The sequence below is a fragment of the Castor canadensis genome, chromosome 1 (genome assembly GCF_047511655.1).
Source record: "Castor canadensis chromosome 1, mCasCan1.hap1v2, whole genome shotgun sequence".
In the NCBI taxonomy this organism is placed as follows: domain Eukaryota; kingdom Metazoa; phylum Chordata; class Mammalia; order Rodentia; family Castoridae; genus Castor; species Castor canadensis.
Genome location: NC_133386.1, coordinates 201995431 through 202014290, shown reverse-complemented (window position 1 = coordinate 202014290; position 18860 = coordinate 201995431). Strand labels below are relative to the sequence as shown.

The 18860-nt window shown below is 52.7% G+C and overlaps 1 protein-coding gene across 1 annotated transcript in view; it reads left to right on the top strand.

Annotated features, from left to right (window-relative positions):
* Window positions 1–10483: 10483 nt before the first annotated feature.
* Ehd1 (EH domain containing 1) overlaps window positions 10484–18860 on the top strand; it is a 22916-nt gene continuing 14539 nt past the window's right edge. The window contains exons 1-2 of the mRNA XM_020164945.2: window positions 10484–11017; window positions 14592–14689. Of these exons, the coding sequence (XP_020020534.1) occupies window positions 10614–11017; window positions 14592–14689 (502 nt within the window). The 5' untranslated portion in view covers window positions 10484–10613. The remainder of the gene's footprint in view (window positions 11018–14591; window positions 14690–18860) is intronic.

Here is an 18860-nt window from a genome sequence, read left to right as displayed (position 1 = left end):
AGGATTCCCCATCATGGTCTGCGTCTACCAGACTGGGGTCCTTGGGCCCACTCAACAGGAGGCTAGGCTGGCCCAGGCCACTGAGGGAGAGGGCTGTGGGCTCTGTGGATGGTTAGTCACCATTAGCAAGCCCTTCTAGGCAGAAGGACTCCTGTCCAGAGCTCCTTCTCACCTTAACTGCACCTCAAAAGGATGATGCCACCCACAGGGGGTGGGTGGCCTGCCAGGGGGCAATGCCCACTCTAAAGCCCTGCTCTGTGAGCTTAGGCACCCTCCTCCGCCTCTCCAGGCCTTTCCCACCTGGCAAAGGAGAGCACAACCCAAGCTCACACTAGAAGTTACTTTTTCCCTCTGGAATGCCTGCTGGGTCCTGGCAAGACAGGCACCCACACTTGTCACAGAAACCTCTTGGTCAGAGCCTGTGTGGAGAGGATGAGAGTACAGAAGCTCTGGTCCCACAGCCAGCTCAGAAGGCGGCTTTCACCAGGCTAGGCCGGGGTGCAGGATGGCCTGGAGGAGCCAGCAGTGGTTCAGAGAGGTTAAGCTACTTTCTTGAGGTCATCCCAGCTCCCCGCCCTCTACTGGCTCAGGCTGCTAAAGTATGAAGTGTTCTTCCAGATGGGTGGCTCCTCACAACCCTGCTCTTTGCATTCGCTAATAGACTTCGTTGGCTATCAGCATCTTTCTTTCTTCCTTCCATTTTTTTTTTCCTTCCTGCAGCAGTGCTGGGAATTGAACCCAAGGCCTTGAGCATACTGGGCAAATGTTCTACCACTGAGCTACATCCCCAGCCCACAAATCTCCTGTGTCCTCTCTTTCTCCTCCACCTTGCCTGCTCTCTGTCCCCATTTTCTGCCTGTTCTTCTCATCTTCTCTTGGTCTTTCTCTCTCTCTCTCTCTCTCTCTCTCTCTCTCTCTCTCTCTCTCTCTCTCTCTCTTTCTCTCTCTCTCCCCCTGCTTCCTGTCATTCAGCTGTCTCCAGCTTCCTGGACTGGCCCATCTTCAAGAAAGTGGGTATTTAGAGGGCCCTGAAGACTGACAGATGCCCAGCCTGTCTCATGGCTGTGGCAGGAAGGGTGGGCAAAGGGCAGAGGGTGGAGGTCACAGTAGCCAGACTTGAAACTGGGACTCAGCTCTAGTTGGGGAAGAAACAAGGAAACAAAAGAGCTTGGACAGAAGGTGTGTGCTGTCAGAGTGGGCGAAGGCTACCCAGAGTTGTAAACTGGAACCACTCCCCGCTTTATGAGGCAGCTCTGGGGTTGAACCTGGACTTCGCCCAGAAAGGAGGGTTGGCACCCCACGGGATGCCAGGTGTGGGCCCCAGATGATAAGGAGCCTCAATAAAAAGACCATGGATCTGGAGCCAAGAGAACCCAGGGGCCCAGGTGGGCAGCCATAGGGTTCTCCCAGGAACCTTCCTATGGTGGATGCCAGGCAAGCAGAGCTCCAGCCTCCCAAGGACTCCCACCCCCTGTAACAGCAACTCCATGTGGAAGTGCCCACTGGTTCCAGTGGGGCTGCTGTTATCTGGGGTGGGGGCCAGTACCCACAGAGGAGGAGCAGCATACGCCATCCAGCAGGCCAGCAGGGACCTCCATGGCAATGCTGTGGGCCGGGATGGCAAAGGGTGGTGGGCTGCCGGCAGGCTGCCAAGACCGAGTGCACAGGGCTCTGACCTATGAATTGACAGCCAGTGCACTGTCTCCCCCTGGCTGTCAATTCCGTAGGTCACAGGTATGTTCGCCTCAATGCCAGCCACCAGGACCTGCAAGGGCAGAGGCAGGGTGGGATGTCCAGGGGTTGAAGAGGACCTTGCCACACCAGCAAAGCACCCAAGGCCCCATCTCCCCTGCCCTGTGGCTTGCCTCTGGGCTTGCCCATGCTCTTCCCTCTCCCCGACACTCTTCCCAGCTTTTTTTTTTTTTCTTGGTAGGCAGCATTTGCTGCTTTCAGGAAGCCTCCCCCCTCCCCCGACACCCCCAGCCAGGAAGAAGACTTGAAGTACTTGATCCTAAATGTTACTGTCGCCGATTTGTGCTTGTATGCCCATCCTCCCCATGACCCGTGAGCTCAGCCCCAGCCCTGCGAGCCCAGGTATGAGTTCAATGAGCATCTGTGGAATAGAACCTGAGCCTTCATCTTGTACCCCAAGGAAGTACCCAGGGATGTTCCTTGTGGCCTGGGTGGTGGGGCACCAAGGACAGGGACCCTGAGCCAACCTCCACTTCCACTTGTCCCTCTGTCCTCTTGCCAGTCTCACTTACCTAAGGCACAGTCTAGACCCAAGTTCCCCCAGTCCCAAGTGTCCTAAAAAGGGTCAAGGGCTCCCCCTGGTGGTGGTGGTCAGAACTGCCTACCTAGCCTCCTTGCCACAGCTGTGCTCCCAATCTTTTGTGTTGGGGCTCTGGGGGGCATTTCCACTGGAGTGGGGAGAGGTTTCTGCTGATAAAAAATAGAATTTTAAAAATTGGAAACAGACATAGGAATAAAGTCCAGTTGTTTAATAACAGGAATCAGCGACTGTGCTCTTTCTGGGTACTGCACACTTGCACACACCACCTGGAATTATTTTGGCAACCTCTCGAGGTACCTTGTGAGCCCGTTAGGGAGATGAGGACGCAGACTCTGAGCAACCATTGGCTAAAAGTCACAGAGCAAGCTGGACCTTGTCCCTCTGAGGACTGATGTAGCAACAAATGTCTGACCCCCTGCTCTGGTCCCTCACCCCTTTCTATGACTGAATTCATGCCTACTGTCCTGTCCTCTCTGAATCCCTGGACCCCCCAGCTACCCCTATGAGGCCCAGCTCAGATGCTCTGCCCCAGACCCTCCTGGGATCCTGCAGGACCAGCCTCTTCCACTGCCCTTATCTCAGCTAAGGAGTGTTGGGTGCTTATCTTATTCTTGTGCTGGTCCCAGACTCCTCCAGAGCAAAGTCCACAACTTACTCATTCTCCCGGTCTGGTTCCACCCTCCCACCCACACAGTATGTGTTCAAGATTCATTGACTGAATGGTGGGATACCAGCCTCTGAGCCTCTGGAGACTATTAGGGCCCCAGGTGCTGGCTTGGGCTAGAAGGGGGTGGCAGGCATCCCTGGCCTGGGTTTCCTGTTCCATCCGCCCCTACAGAGCCCACAAAATCCTCCCACAGCTCTAGGAGACCATGTCCCTACGCAGAAGCAGGACAGACCCAGCTCCCTCTGGCCTGGTGCCGTGACCCCCACTGACCTGCAATCTTTTCCTGGAGGGCCCAGGCCCCTGCACATCTTCTCTTTACTGGTCTCCTGGAAACCTGTCCAAGGCCCCCCAGGATACCCCCTGAGCTCCTGGAGACTTCCCCGCCTGCCCGACCCATTGGCTCCCAGCCTCTGGTAGGGCCCCCATCACATCCCATCACCAGCACCTGGCTGTTTCTCTTTCCAGCCTGTGGACCCTGGGAGTGACAGTCACTGGCTTTATTTCCTGTAGCCAGGAAGACTGTCTTAGTAAACGCACACCACACTTAGGGAGGGGTATCAGCCTCCGGAGAGCGGGCAGCATACGCGGGTAGGAAGCGCTCATTACGTGCCGGTGGTTGTGTCCTTCCCGTCCCATCACCACACGTAGGTCGAACATGAATGCTAACAAGACAACCTGAGTATGTAAAAAAGTTGTGATCCCACCACGAAGAAAGGGTCGGTAGGGGAAGAGGTGTCAGAGTTGGGCGCCCTTGCTCAAGAAACTCCCGAGAGAGGTGAATTTGAGTTCAGTTTTTGCTGCAGGAATAGAGAGGAAACACAAAGATGCAAAAAGGGGAACGAGGACAGCGGAGCCGGCTTGCTCTTCTGCAAGCCTCACTCCCTGCGGCCACCGGCAGGGGGCGCCTTGACTGAGTTGGGCGGGGCTCTGCGCTGGCAGGACCGGCAGGACCTCCAGCGGCTCAGCGACTTGCACTGCCTCCCCGGCTTTGGGGAGCAGTTCCCAGCGCCCCTTCAGGCCGTACTTCTAGACCGCCGACCGGACTGATCGCTAGACCGGGCCAGGATTCTGTCTTCTATGGAGAGCGCGCCTAGGTGCTAGAGGTGTGAGATTGAGGGACTGACTGATCGCAAGCCTCACCCAAAGCGGGCACCTGATGGGACTCTCAGCGCTGTTGAAATATAAATGCCTACCCGTAAATGCCTCTGCGATGCATCCCTGTGTAACAGCTACTCTAGTCAAGAAAGAGAACATTCGGCCGTGCTTGGTGCCTCACACCTGTAATCCTAGCTACTTGGGAGGCTGAGATCTCTTTTGAGTCCAGCCTGGACAAATAGTTTAGATCCGAAGTGTGTTGTGTGTACAATCAACATCCATATACCCTTTACTCGGATTCATCCACAATTAATATTTCGCCATAATATTTGCTTCCTGCTCTCTTGCTCTTTCTCTTACACACAATTTTTTTTCAGAACCATTGGAGAGTAAGTTACATAGGTCATGACCCTTCACCCTTAAATATTTCAACACATATCTCCTAAGAGAAATGACACCCCTTACACAACCACAAAAGTTGCCAAATTTAGGCCTGCACAGTGCTGTAATGCTGGGCTTTGATATAAAGGTGACTTTTAAATATCACTGACAGTCCTTTGGTTTTCAACACCTTTGTATTTTTACTTTTTTTTTTTTCTTTTTTGGTGTTGGGGAGAATTTGTTCATCTTGTTTTCTCCCCAGTTAAAAATTTTAACTAGCCAGGTGCCAGTGGCTCACACCTGTAATCCTAGCTCCTAGGAGGCAGAGATTGGTTCAAAGTCAGTCAGAGCAAATAGTTCATAATACCCTATCTCAAAAAAAACTCACAAAAAAGGGCTGGTGGAGTGACTCACGAAGTAGAGTGCCTGCCTAGCAAGTGTGAGGCCCTGAGTACTGCCAAAAAAAAAAAAGGCAAACTATGTCTATTTGTGGACAAGAACGCCACTTGCCTAGCGAGCCCTGAGATGAAACCTCAGTATCACCAAAAAAATTTTTTTTTGGACAATATAGGAAAGTAAATAAAAACTGGCAGGACAGGCATGGTGGTACACACCTGTAATCCAGCCCTTGGAAGGCAAGAGGTTTTCAAGTCTGAGACCAGCCTGAGCTACATAGCAAGCTCAAGGCCAGCCTGAGTGAGATCTTGTCTCAAATAAAACATGTAGCCAGCTCTTACAACACAGGGACAGCCCTGTCTTCACTTCCTGTCATCCCTCAGGAGGCTGGCTTTGCTACCCTGTGCCCATTGACTCACTGAGCCTATGAAGAAGGTGCCTTTGGCATCTCTCATGTTAAACCTGGCCTCAGAGACCTTGAGTGACTTGCTAAGTATAAGAGGACTTGCCATTCAACAGTTTGCTCCAGAGTCCTGTTCTTGGCTCTTCTGCTAGACTGCCTCTTCTCCAAAGCACTGGCAGTGTGGGGGGGGCGGGTGCAGGTGGTTCCCTGTTGTGGAGTGCTGCCCGTGCACTGCAGGGTGGTTGGCAACATGGCTGGCCTATATCCACTGGATGTCTGCAGCAGTCCCCAGTTATGACAACCAAGAATGTTTCCAAACATTGCTAAACGTCCCGAGGAGCAAGCCACTCCCATCTGAGAACCACCATTCGTGCCTCTGTGTGCACATGCGTGTGCACAAGAAGCCAGGTCACACTGTAGTCACTTTTACAATCTTTCCTGGCTACTGGTACCCCATGGTCACCAGGATCCTTCCATGTTCTTGTCTAGACCCGTCTGTAGTGGCTGCCAGTGTTGCCTACCAAGTGACTCACGAGCTGTGCGCCTGTAATCCTCACTATTCAGGAGGATCATGATTTGAAGCCAGCCCAGGGAAACAGTTCCTGAGACCCTATCTTGACAAAAACCATCACAAAAAAGGGTTGTGGAATGTGGAAGGTTCCAGCTGGACCAAAAGGGGAGTAGGAGAGATTGGCTATTGGCAGCACAGGTGGGCTGGGGCAGTCAATGGGTCATTCATGAGCCACGCTAAACCACCTATGCAGAGGTATTCAGAGGCTTGGAATTGGACGGATGGGGGAAGGGTGTTAGGTTACAGGAGGGGCCTGGAGGGTGGCCTTGGATGTCTGGCCCCTACTAAGGTGTAAAGCATGGGGTCACAGGCCAGAGGAGCTGGGCTCTGGTGCTGAATGGGACACGTGGTTGGGGACAGAATTTCTGTCTAGCCCCTAGCCTGTGAGGCTCACAAGGAGGCTCATATTAACCCCCAGCCATGGGAGAACCAGGATGGAAAAGCCAAGGTGAGGGAGAGACAGCTGCAACAGGACAGGGGCAGACTCATTCTTATCCCCTACAAGACACACCCCAGAGCTGCCCCGGAAGTGCCTGGAGGGGACATGAGGAGGGCAGTCCCCTCACACGGAATGGACTCAGATAACTGCCACCCACGTGGCACATTCTGGGCACCTCATCTGTGCTCTCAGGATGCTGAGGATAGGGGACACCAGGATTATTGTCACCATTTCACCAATGTCAGCTAAGGGGGACTCCAGGACCCTGCCATCCCATAATGTTACCCTGTTGAAGGCAGAACGCTCATGTATCATGAAATAAACCACTTCCTGTGGAGTCCCCGGAGGCCATCTGGCTACAACAAAAGCCTAGAGCCTGAGACAGGGCCAGGAGGGTATTTGGGCTCTCTGATGAGTTTAGAGTGACATTCGATGCCCTGTGCTTCTGGTTCAGTAGCCTTGCAAGGCAGGGTCAGAGGTCGCAGGCACTGAGATGCACGTGGAAGCCCGGCAGCAGGTGGCCCGTGGCCCAGCAGTTGAGCTATATATAGTTTCACCTAAGTGCTCAGAGGTGTCTACATCTCAGCTCTGCAAAATGCTCTGCGGTTGCATGTGCACACTGCCTGGTAGGCACAAATGTCATTCCGGTACACATGAGCTCCTGCTGCTTAGGGTGCAGAGGAACAAAGGGGCTCGCTCAGGGCAAAGCCCCCTGTAACCTGTGCTGAGAGAGGCTCTGAAACTCTGCTTTCCCACCTGCCCGACCTTGCAGCTGGGATGGTCAGACCCTGAAGAGGGCACAGTGTTCAGATTCCTAAAGCCCAACTTCTCATTTAACTTGGCTTTTTTCCTGAAAGTCACTGAACGCACTGGGGCCACACGAGAAAAAAGCAGGGAGGGTCCTGGTCAGTGCTGGGACTCCAGATGCAAAGGAACATACCTCCTCCATTCTTTACCTTGTTTTGGCAAAACCATTCTGGTTGCCAAATCACCTTATGACTGCATGAGCGAAAGTCTGCACTATACGAACACTTCTCAGTAGAAAGCATGGAACCACTGCTCAGCCCAGGGACAAACCTACGTGTTTTGGCCTTTTCTCAGCCGATTCTTCTGCTATATTTAGACTAAAACTTTTTTTTTTTTAAGTTGTCTTTAGGGACTTTGCAGACACTTCCCTAGACCAAGCCATTAGGAGATGAAGCAGACAGCTACAGGGAAGGGCAAGGCAGCAGAGCCACTTCTGCTGGCACAGGGAATCTCTGGTCTTCTGATTTGCAGGTGTGTGTTTGTAAGTTGAAGAGGAAATCACTGCAAGTGGGGGATGGGTGTAGATTCTGAGATAAAAGGACAATATTCTACATGGACCCAGGCAGACAGGCAGAAAGTGAAACAGCAGAGAAACCAAAAGTGAAATGGCTTATTCAAATTTCACAAAACTCCCACCAAGCTGAAGTGCTCTATTCAAAAACACAAAGAAAATGAGGGCAGTTTCACAATCTGGGACATTATAAGGAAACCACCCAGAACCTGAGCACCAACTTTGAGGGATTGACCGAACTCATTCTGGGCCCCTTGAGCTTCCTGGGGAGGGAGGAAATGGGGAGAGAGACCCCCTCTTCCAGTCCTTTGAGCTCTTTGGAGAAAGTCTAGTGGACATCCACAACAGGGCCTGGGTTTCATTTATAAATAACTCAGAACATTTTGTTTTCAATTTTCTGGGGCTGGGTTTTCCCAGTACACAGGGCTCTGGGGAGATGTGAAAACCATGGCGGGTCAGTGAGTATTGCTGGGGACAGAGCTCGAATAGCTATTCAGACCACTGAACAACCACCTCATTTAGGATCCTCTGCCTCAGGCCCTTTCCTGGACCAGCCCAAAATCTACATCTCCGGGGTGGACCCCTCATTACTGCCACGTAGGAGGCAGATCATTTGGCTTCTAAGGCTGACTGAGGAAGTCTGGACTGGGCCCGCCCGAGGCGCCTGCTCACCAATTGGCACCAGCCTCTGATGACAGCCTCTGCCCAGGAGCATCAATACCCTCTTTTGACAGTACCCCACACACACACACAAAAAAAAGTTTTATGGCTTCTGTATTTAAGTGTGATGGCCAAAAGGAATGCTAATGAGCCAGGCTCAGGTGGCTCACGCCTATAATCCTAGCTACTCAGGAGGCAGAGATCGGGAGGATCTCCTTTCAAAGCCAGCCCAGGCAAGTAGTTCTGGAGACCCTATCTCGAAAAAAACCCATTACAAAAAAAGGACTGGTGGAGTGGCTCAAGGTATAGGCCCTGAGTTCAAACCACAGTACCATACACACACAAAAAAAATGCTAATGAAATCTCTGATGAAAACAGTAAGTTAGGAACCTGTCTCTAGTGTTTAGGGAGTGATAAGGCAACAATTACTTTCTCAGAAGGTACAGAAGCCCACCAGAGGCGGGCCACCAAACCTCTATCTTGCCCCCACAAGACTGGGATCCCCCAATATACATATCACTTGTTTTTAGATTTGATTTCCTGACTGTCTTCTTAGCCTGCCAGCCTTTCTTCCCTGACATAGGCACCTGGCCCTCCAAGCTTCCAAGTCTCTTAGAAGCCAGAAAGCCGGACAGGAGGCTTTCAAGTTCCCAGGTTCATGTGTGTGTGTGTGTGTGGTGTCAGGGATTGTGTGTGTGTGTGTGTGTGTGTGTGTGTGTGTTGTGTCAGGGATTGAACCCAGAGCCTCAGACATGCTAGGCAAGCATTCTACCACTTGAGGTACACTCCTAGTCCACTTTTTTCATTTTCTTTTCTTTCTTTCTTTTTTTTTTTTTTGGTGGAGGTTCTGGGGATTGAACCCAGGACCTCGTGTTCTTTTTCTTTTTGAGACAGGGTTTCACTACATTCTATTTTGCCAAGGCTGCTTTGAAACTCCTAGGCTCCAGTGATCCTCCTGTCCCGGCCTCCAAGTAGCTGGAACTACATATATGTGTGTACCACCAGGACCTGCTCCCCAGGTTCACTTTAGACCTCTCAAACAGCTCCCAGGTCTCCCTCCCACTTAGGTGACCTGACACTGGTTACCTAACAATCACAGACCTCAAAGCTCCGACATCACCCACTGAAGATTCTCAGTAGCCTGCACAGCCAAGGGGGCCTAGGTGTGGCAGGGATGATGGTGGGGATTGAGCCCAGTGGAACGCCAGGAACTGATTAAGTGGGGGTTGGGGTCCAGATCGGTACAAAAGATGGTTAACTGGTGGTGTCCCTGACAGGAAAGCGGAAGTATTTGGGCTTCTTAATTTCCCCTAAATTCCCACAAGATTTTATTGTTGCCCCACATTTCCCCTCTTCCTCACATAGGGAATTTCCGATTTCACTTCTTCAAAACTAGTGGCCAGAGGACTTCAACTTCCTCTTTATCTCCGCCCGCCCCGCCAGTTGCAGTCTCTCTGGGGAGACCTCATCAGGACACATCATTTATGTTTTTCTGCACTGCTGTGTCCATTTCCCAATCCCAGCCCCTAATCCCAGACGGAAGGTCAGGCTTCTTTCTTGCTGTGTGACTTTCCCCATCGCACTCCTCCCAATTTTTCTCTCCCAGGTCAGTCCCCGCCCTGGATTCTCTACTTCCTCAGCTTCCTCTACTACCTTTCACCCGTCTCTCTCTCCCCCGAACAGATAAAAGACGAGGGTAGAAGAGGGAGTTGTATGTCAGGGAAGCCGGCATGAAGAGGCGGCGCCCGGGCTCCCAAGGTCCTCCGGTGCTTCTGGGGATTCTGAGCCGGTGGGAGGAGTAGGGCAGCTCGTGGGAAGCACTGTGGTTGGGGCCCGTAGATGGGGCGCTAGGGTATCCAACTGGAGTCCTCCGGCGGGGTGTAGAGGGCCTCAGATAATGTGAGCAGCTTCGACATGTCCCGGCCCCAGCACTTCCCAACCACAGCACTTCCGCGAACCTCCCGTGAGGGGCGGGGCGAAACAGGTGCAGTTGCCACGGCACCCCGGCCATGGGCTCGCGAGATTTGAAATCAGCCAATGGGAGGCGGGGGAGGGGAGGACGTGGCACGCAGTTGGGGGCAGGACCAGGAGGGGCACCTCCCTCCCACTCCAATTCCCCGGCTGGCCCCGCGGCGGCGGCGCGCATCGCCGGGCTTGACCCTATAAAGGGCGCTCGGCGAGGCTCGAGCTCCATTCGGCAGAGGGCGCGTCTGCGAGCCTTGCGCTTGCGCAGTGCGGGCCGTTCCCCGCCCCACCCCCCTGCCCCGCCGCCGCCGCCGTAGCCAGCCGCTCTCCGCCGGCCGGCCGGCCCGCCCCTCCTCTGCCGAGTGTTCTCACCCTCCTTTCAGCCGCTGGTCTGTCCCTCAGTAGCCAGTCCCGTCTCCGGCAGCATGTTCAGCTGGGTCAGCAAGGATGCCCGCCGCAAGAAGGAGCCGGAGCTCTTCCAGACTGTGGCCGAGGGGCTGCGGCAGCTGTACGCGCAGAAGCTGCTGCCCCTGGAGGAGCACTACCGCTTCCACGAGTTCCACTCGCCCGCGCTGGAGGACGCTGACTTCGACAACAAGCCTATGGTGCTCCTAGTGGGTCAGTACAGCACGGGTAAGACCACCTTTATCCGGCACCTGATCGAGCAGGACTTCCCGGGGATGCGCATCGGGCCCGAGCCCACCACCGATTCCTTCATCGCGGTCATGCACGGCCCCACCGAGGGCGTGGTGCCGGGCAACGCGCTCGTCGTGGATCCGCGGCGCCCCTTCCGCAAGCTCAACGCCTTCGGCAACGCCTTCCTCAACAGGTACCCACCCCTTACCCCGGGGCGCGAGGGGCGGCCGGGGCCAGGACCCCGAACTTTCGGCCCTGGCCTTCCGTGGCCATCGTCCTCGCCATCCTTTGTCTCCCAGGCCCCGGCCAGACTCTGGGCGACCACTCCCAGGAGCAGCGGCCCTGCCGTGTCACACAGAAACCTATCCAAACCCACCTGGGGGGCTGGGAGTGGGCATCGCCCACTGTTCTGGTTTCCGTCACCCCCAGAATCCTTGAGGTCATCAGTTTAACTCTCAAACTCTCCCGCAGACCCCAGCCCCACTTCTCGCAGAGCCAGGGACAGGCTGTAGGAAGATGAGCCTATGCTGTCTTCCCTTTCTTGGTCTCCACCTCCTTTCTGGGACTGGACTCACCTAATTCATTCAAATCAATGTCTCCCCTCCAGGGTCTGTTTCTTAAGTGTCATGGGAAACCCATGAGACTTTTGGCTGTTCTCTTTGGTGGTATGTATGTGTTTTACCTCCCCTGGGACCAATGGTTTTGTGTAGGGGAGGCAAGAAAGATACCCTATGGCCTGCAGATTTGGGGCAACCCCTTGGAGGCAGGGGACAGATGGTGTCTGAACACCTTTCCCAAAGGCAGCTATTAATGGGTCAGTGTTGCCTCCAGGGACTTCGAAGGTGGTGGCTCTGAGAGCCCTGAAATGAGATCTGGACCCTCTGTTCCTCTGTAGAGTCCGTAGACGTTTCCCTTAACCTGCTCTGCTCTTGATTTCCTTAGTTAAAGGGGTGAGGTCTGCCTCTTCGTAAGGAGAGTAGTGCTCCAAGATTCTACCTTCGCCATACTGTGAATGAGACAATGCCGTTCCCTCCTCTCTAGGGAGTTGCACAGCCTGGGCTCACTTTTCTCTAAAGGAACTCAAGGCATTCCCCCACCACCCCCAGCCAGACTGCAGAACCTCATGGACCCTGCCCTCTCTGTTCCCTGTCAAGGAGTGACTCCACATGCCTTTCGAACTCAGCAGCCTGCGTCAGGGGACGAGCCTAGGAAAGAATCTGAATCCTGCTTTCCAGGTCTCCACCCTCCATGACCACATTCCTTTCCAGACGCTGTCCAGCTGCACAGGGCGAGCCAGCTTGTCCCAGAGCCCAGCCTGTGGCCAGGCCTGCCTCCTGCCTTCCTGCCTCCTGCCTCCTCTCACAAGCTGACCTTTAATGTTGTCTTTTTGTCCCTTCCAGGCATTTCAGCCCTTCTGTTTTATGCTAATGCTGTTTGCTGGCAGGCCCAGGGTTGAATAAAGCCCTTTGGGCCAAGGCTCCTGAAGTTCTGGTTCTCTAACCTGGAGCCTTTCTCTGAAGATGCTTGTCCTATTTAGCCATGGACTCAACCATGGTTGCTGGGAGCTTTGGGGCTTGTAGGAAGTTTGATGGCTCTGCTTCCACAAAAGGACTTCGGAGTTGACAGGAAGGGTCCTTATGTGTTCCTGTGGTTGTGAGGGGAGATCTTTTGGAAAGGAGCATCTGGGCACATGACTAGTTTTCTGCCTTTGGAAACCTAGAGTTTCAGAACTGGGAAGATCTTAGACATCATCTCAGTAGCCCCTACCTGGGTTCAGAGAATCTCAGAGACTCAGAGGACCCAGCAATTTGTCATGGTTAAGGCAGCACCTACTGCCTGTCCTTCCTGCACTCACCCCTGACACTACCTGACAAAGGAGCAACTCGGGAGCACTTGGTCAGACAGTCCCTTTGATGATATGGGTCCCTCTAGATCTGAGAACCACACTTTTATTTCCTTCTTGCCACTGCCCCATCTCTAGAGGGTCCCTGAATGCTTGCACCATGCTCGGGGGGCCTTATCAGCAGGGCTGAGGCCCCAGCTGGGTCAGGATTTATGGAACACAGGTGCTGCCTGCCAGGGAGAGTACAACAAAGGGGGCTTTTCTCTGGCTGATACAGCCCCTTCCCACACTCTTCAAGGGACCCATTGAGTCACGAACTTGACTTTCCAGCCTCTTTCTCCTGAGTGACTGTTCTGAGATGCAATTAGATGGAGCAGACTGAGGCGGGGTGTAATCAGGGAGTCTTGAGAGTGGTTCCTGAAGACTCATTGCCTAACTGGGGCTGTCCACTTGTGAGATGAAATCTATATCCTTGTTGGGATCTGAGGCATCTTCACTGCTGCCTGCCTTTCTTGCTTCTCAGTTTACCCTGGACTCAGCAGATGCTCCATCAGCTCCTTCACAGGGTGTTTTTAATTTTTTTAATTTTAATTTTTTGGTAGGATGAGATTTGAACTCGGGCTTTGTGCTTGCAAAGCAGATGTTCTACCATTTGAGCCACACCTCCAGTCCTTCACTGGGTATTTTTATGGTGCTTCTCAGGGCCACTTCTGTTTCCTTCCTTTACTTCTGTCACCCTCTCTGCAGCGAGCCCCAGGTCTCTCACCCAGTGACTTGGAACATTTGTGCTCTAGGCTGACCTAGTGAGGATGAGGTTCAGGCTTTGCTCTCTCTGAGGGTCAGCTGGGTTTTGCTTTGTTGCACTTGGAGACAGGGCACCTCTCACCCTGGCCACCTGCCCCCAGCCTGTGGGCCACAGAAAAAGCTGAGAAGCCCTAGTTCTCCCCACTGCTAGAAGAACAGCTTTGAGCTGTGTCCTACAGACAGTGGGTTTGCATTTTCTTTGCTCAGAGAGGTTTTTAAAGGAGCCTTTTCCGTGTCCAGTAAAGAATCCTGCTATTGGCGGAGACAGCCTTGCTCTTTTGGGCTCTTCTGGGCTCTGAGCTCTGCATGGAATTCAGGCACGTAGCTAAATCTTTCCCTAGGGGTCTCCCATCTCCCCTGTGCCTTGAGTCTTCCTAGGCCAGCTTTGACTTCCTAGGAAGGGTTTGTCTTGTCTGTACTTCCGTCCCCACTACTAGCTAGCCTGTGCAGTCCCTTAGCTTCTACTGGTGGCCTCTTGCAGTCCCTTCACCAGGGTAAAAGGGGAGGGCTGGTCCCAGCAGCAATAGAAAGTGACCATCTCTCTGTGGTGTGTGGGAATTCAGCCAAATGATAGAAAACCTTAATATGAAATTGCAATGTCCCAGTGTCATGCTTCTGTCTCCCTCTGGAACCGAATGGTGATCTAGGCTCACACAGCTTTCACCAACAGGTCAGCAACTGGGAAGTTGAACTCTTGAACTCTGGGGGGGAAGGGCTGGGGCAGTGGGGCCTCTGTTTGCATTTCTGGTTAAGAAAGTACATCCTGGGGGCTGGTGAAGTGGCTCAAGTGGTAGAGCAGGCGTGAGCCCTGAGTTAAAGCCTCAGGGCCGCAAAAAAAAAAAGCAAGAATGTCCAGGAACTGAGGGCGGTTCAGTGATAGAACATTTGCCTAGCATGTATGAGGCCCTGGGTTCCAGCACTGCAAAGAAAGAGAAAAAGGGGAAAGGGAAGAAAGAAGGAGGGAAGGAGGAAAAGAAAAGAAAGTTCAATTTGCCAGTCACCCTCAAAGTAAGCTACTAGGAAGGCTCTAGCAAGTTCCATGCTTCTCAGAAGGAAGCTGGGGTGGAGACAGGAGCAACAGCCCCTCCTGATGGCTCCACTTGGCTTTGTTCTCCTGTAGGTTCATGTGCGCCCAGCTGCCCAACCCGGTCCTGGACAGCATCAGCATCATTGACACTCCCGGGATCCTGTCCGGAGAGAAGCAGCGCATCAGCCGAGGTAAACAGGCGCCCAGGCCATCGTACTCCATTGGATGTGGGTGGCCAGGCCCCATGCTGCCTACAGGCTCCATCCAGCATGAGGCTTTCTAAATCATGTGTCCTGGTGAGAAGCATCTTAATGTAAGCCTCCCACTTCCATAGTGCTGGCTGGAGCTGCTTTCTTCTCTCCTCCCTGTGCTCAGGTGACAAGGGCAGCTGAGGCAGGGCACAGTCCATTCTGTGTGGCCACTGTTTTTGAACCTGAGGACCATGCTGGAAACAGCAGATGTGGCCTTGGGCCATGCAGTGAGGTGGCAGGGAATTGCTGCTGGTGTCCACCACTGCTGACTTGAAGAGCCCCTGGCCACTTGTGGCTACTTAGCCTGGTTTACATTTAAAAGTGTTCCCTCTGAGAGCCAGTAAGTTCCTAGCAGAGAATAAGAACCAGCTAGGCAAACAGAGAAACCAGCAGGGTTGTGAACTACTTTCAGCTAATGCAAATGTGCTATGTTAACTCAGCTTTTGCTGGTCCCCAGCCTCCCTGGAGGCCTTGCAATGGGGCAGGAGGTTCCCTGCTGGGCATTTGTGCCTGGGCCCCTTGCCCTTGTGCCAGGTACCATCTAGGTTTTGCCATGCTGTTTTTTTCTTTTTAGACTTTTTTAAATTTTGTTGTAGGACATGGAACTTTATTTCCTTAAACATAGGCATAATACCTCTTGGTATTGCCTTTGGGTGGTTAAATCCCTGCACTGATCCTAAAGACTGGGGGACCTCAAACCTGCTTGCCTGGAGGATGTTGTTCAGGATGAGCCTGGCTTGGGTCTTGTTTCTGACCCTGCTCCTTTTGTGTAGCAGAGTGGGTGCCTACTGCAGGGCAGTAAGGGCCTTCTAAGGGGAGCACAAGGGCCTCAGTAAGTGGAATCTGCAGCTGCAAAGTGGAAAATGAAGAAGCCTGAGACTCAAGGAGGGTGTGAGGCCCAGTGGCTGGGTTTGTCATTAACTAGCACATCTTTCCTGTGGCCCTTGCCCTCTGGGCTGTCCCGGGTGAGAGCCTTGCAATTGAAGCCAGCAGCCTGGGATTTGGGGTGTGTGGGGATGTCCGCTGTGGCTTTGAGGGGTGGGGGCCCTGGCCAACATAGTGTTGCAACAGTGCAGTGAAGCAGGCTGTCTCTAAATGCATCAAGATGCCACTTAAGCTTTGGGCTCCCTGCCCCAGGGAGAGGCTGATGCTCCTAGGAGTTGTAGAGGACAGATTTGGGGACCGCTTTTGAAAAGCCAGGGCCAGATTTCTTCTTTCTTACTGCAGTTATTATTCCAACCTGGTTTTAAGAAAATGCCTGATAAGCCAAAGCCCTATTGCTTTCCAGAGCAAAGGCCAGAAACTCTGAATAAGTTACTCTTAAAGAGAAAGACCTGCCTGGGGTTTTATCTCAAGTGAGATAAGGCACCCTCCTAGCAATACTGTACTGGCAGAATGGCACTTGTGGTAGAGTGCCTATCTAGCAAATGTGAGGCCCTGAGTTCAAATTCCAGTCCTGCAAAAAAAAAAAAAAAAAAAAGAAAAGAGAAAGAGCCATAAAGGGAGTTCATTCTCCACCTGCCTCATTGTTGCAGCATCTTGGTCTTTGTCTGGGGCCTATAACGTTATCTTTTGGCTGGCCTGAGGCTCCAGCTGGTTTCTAGGTATACACAGCTCTGATAGCTCACTGGAATGCCATTGCTAGTGTAAGTCCTCATTGCCTGAGGTAAGATATAGGAGGGGAAGAATTTGGGGTTCTTGTGGCCCTTGTCTTCTGAAAAAGATGCTTTAGCAAGATCCTGTCTCAATAAACAAGCCAGGTGTGGTGATACACCCCTCTATTCCCAGCTGTGTGGAAGACCAGCCCCAGGCAGAAATGCAAAACCCTATCTTAAAAATACCTAAAGCAGCTAGGCCCTGGTGGCTTACGCCTATAATTCTAGCTACTCAGGAGGCAGAGATCAGGAGGATGGCAGTTCAAAGCCAGCCCGGGCAAATAGTTCATGAGACCCTATCTTGAAAAAACTCTTCACAAAAAAGGGTTGGTGAAGTGGCTCAAGGTGTAGATCCTGAGTTCAAGCCCCAGTATAGCAAAAGAAAAAAAAATCTTAAAGCAAAAGGACTGGGACCATGGCTCAAGTGGTAGAGCACTATCTAGCAAGCTGCAAGGTCCTGAGTTCAACCCCCAGTACCACCAAAAACAAAGAAGGAAAAGGAGCTCAGATGAAGCTCACCTGTGCCACTGTGTGACCCTTTGCTCCGCTGTCTTTGGTGCTTCAGCCTTGTGTCTTCAGAGCTTAGTTTAGTAGCTTGGACTGCCTTGGTTTTCCTGGTCTGTACACTGGGCGTGACATGACAGGGTCTAAACTTGCTATTTCTTGGGCATCAGAGTGATGCTTAAGTAGCCTTGGCAATGGGGAGATGGTGGTTTTGGTTTGAGTTTTTTGATGATGGAGTTAGAACCTGGTGCATGCCGAGCAAGTACCCTACCTCTGGGCCACACCCTCAGCTCCAGTAACACCTGTGGCTGGACCAGAAAGACCCTGGAGTCCCTGGCAAACCCAGTCCTTGAGTAGCCGGTGCAGGTGACACATGGGGTGCAAGCTTGTAAGAGACAAGTGGCCCGCCTGCCTAGTGGGCCTCATGCTTGGCCCTGCTCTGCCTTGTGTGGGGCCTTTTGTGCCCTCCAGGTCGCAGATGAGGCCCTCTGGATCTCTGCAGCCAGGATTCCCTGTATCCACAGAAGGCTCCCCAGCTGCGTCCTGGGAGGAAAGAGAAAGGCACTGTGATTGGAGGAGGGCTTTCACTGGGAAATGGCAAGATCAAACCAGTTTTTTTGTAGAAAATTCCTTTCCCTACATAGTCCTGGAGGTTTGGTTTAAATATGTATTATTAAACATTACTCAGTTAGGAATTGATGTAGGGTGTTTTGTGGTACCTTTTAGAGGTGCTGAGTGTGGACTTCAGAATTACCCCACCAGGTGAACACAGAAGGGGGTGGGCTTTTCCTCAGAGACTCTGCCCAGAAGTCACGCAAAGGCCCCATATGCCCTGTGTGCAGAGGAAGTCAGAACAGGCCAGTGCATTCCAGGCTCCTTTTGCTGGCAATGTGGAAAGCAGGTGTTTCCCTCTCAGAAAGATAGATCAGCCCAATGGGGTCTGGCAAGTGGGACACATTGCTGCAGGCTTCCACCCCTTCTCTGAAAAACAACATCCCTGTGGAAGGGGTCACTTGTACTTTCTTGTACTTTAGTGTCACTGATTACATTTGCTTTCATTCTACCCGTCTGCTGGCCCCTCCTGGCTCCTTTCCCTTTCCCCTTCCCCTGTGGTCCCTAATATGTGTAAGAAGTATGGATGGAGGAGAAGGTGGGGCCATGGGGACCAGAGCAGTCAGGATGCTGCCCAGGCTCTGCCAGGGACCCCTGAGAATTGCTTCAGGGAAGGGAAGGGGTCCCTTTTGGGGTCTCAGGCTGCTCTTGTCTGTTGTGTTAATCTTCTGAATGACTTTAAAGATAACATTCTCCTCTGTCAGCAGAGAAAGGTGACTGTGGGGACAGCAGTTCATTCCTGAGTGCTGTCCATGTGACTGATAAGGGACTTTCAGAGGGTGGGGCTGGTGTTCTGGGGTCATGACCACCTGCATAATCACATGGTGCCTGGAAGCAGGGTCTTCTCCTCCAGCAGTGGCAGGAAGTGTACTCAGGCCAGACCAGTGTACTCCCTACATTGTCACTGTGTGAGTAAGCTGAGGTGTAACTTTTCTGCCTCAGTTTACCCCTCAAAAGTTGTGTCCTCAGAGGCACTGTGGCCTCAGATTGTATTAGGAGATGGAGACCTGGCCAGCCTGGTGCCCACCTTCCTGTTAGCACTGCCCTGTCCACACGCCACTCCCAACCCCCACACCTTAGTTATCATCCAAGCAGCTGTGTCTGTCAGGAAGCCCAGCCCTTCAGATGAGGAAGCAGCTGAGGAACATTCATTGATGGCCCAGATGACACAACAGCCTGCAAGTGTCAGTGAAAATTTTGAACCCAGCAAGGGTTGTGTTACACAGAAAGGCCACCTCTGGGTGGAGTTCTGAGAGCTGAGGCCCAATGGCTCTTTGATCCTTTTGGATGGTTCCTATACTGGGCTGAGCTCTCTAAATGCAGAGGATGTCCTCTGCTAC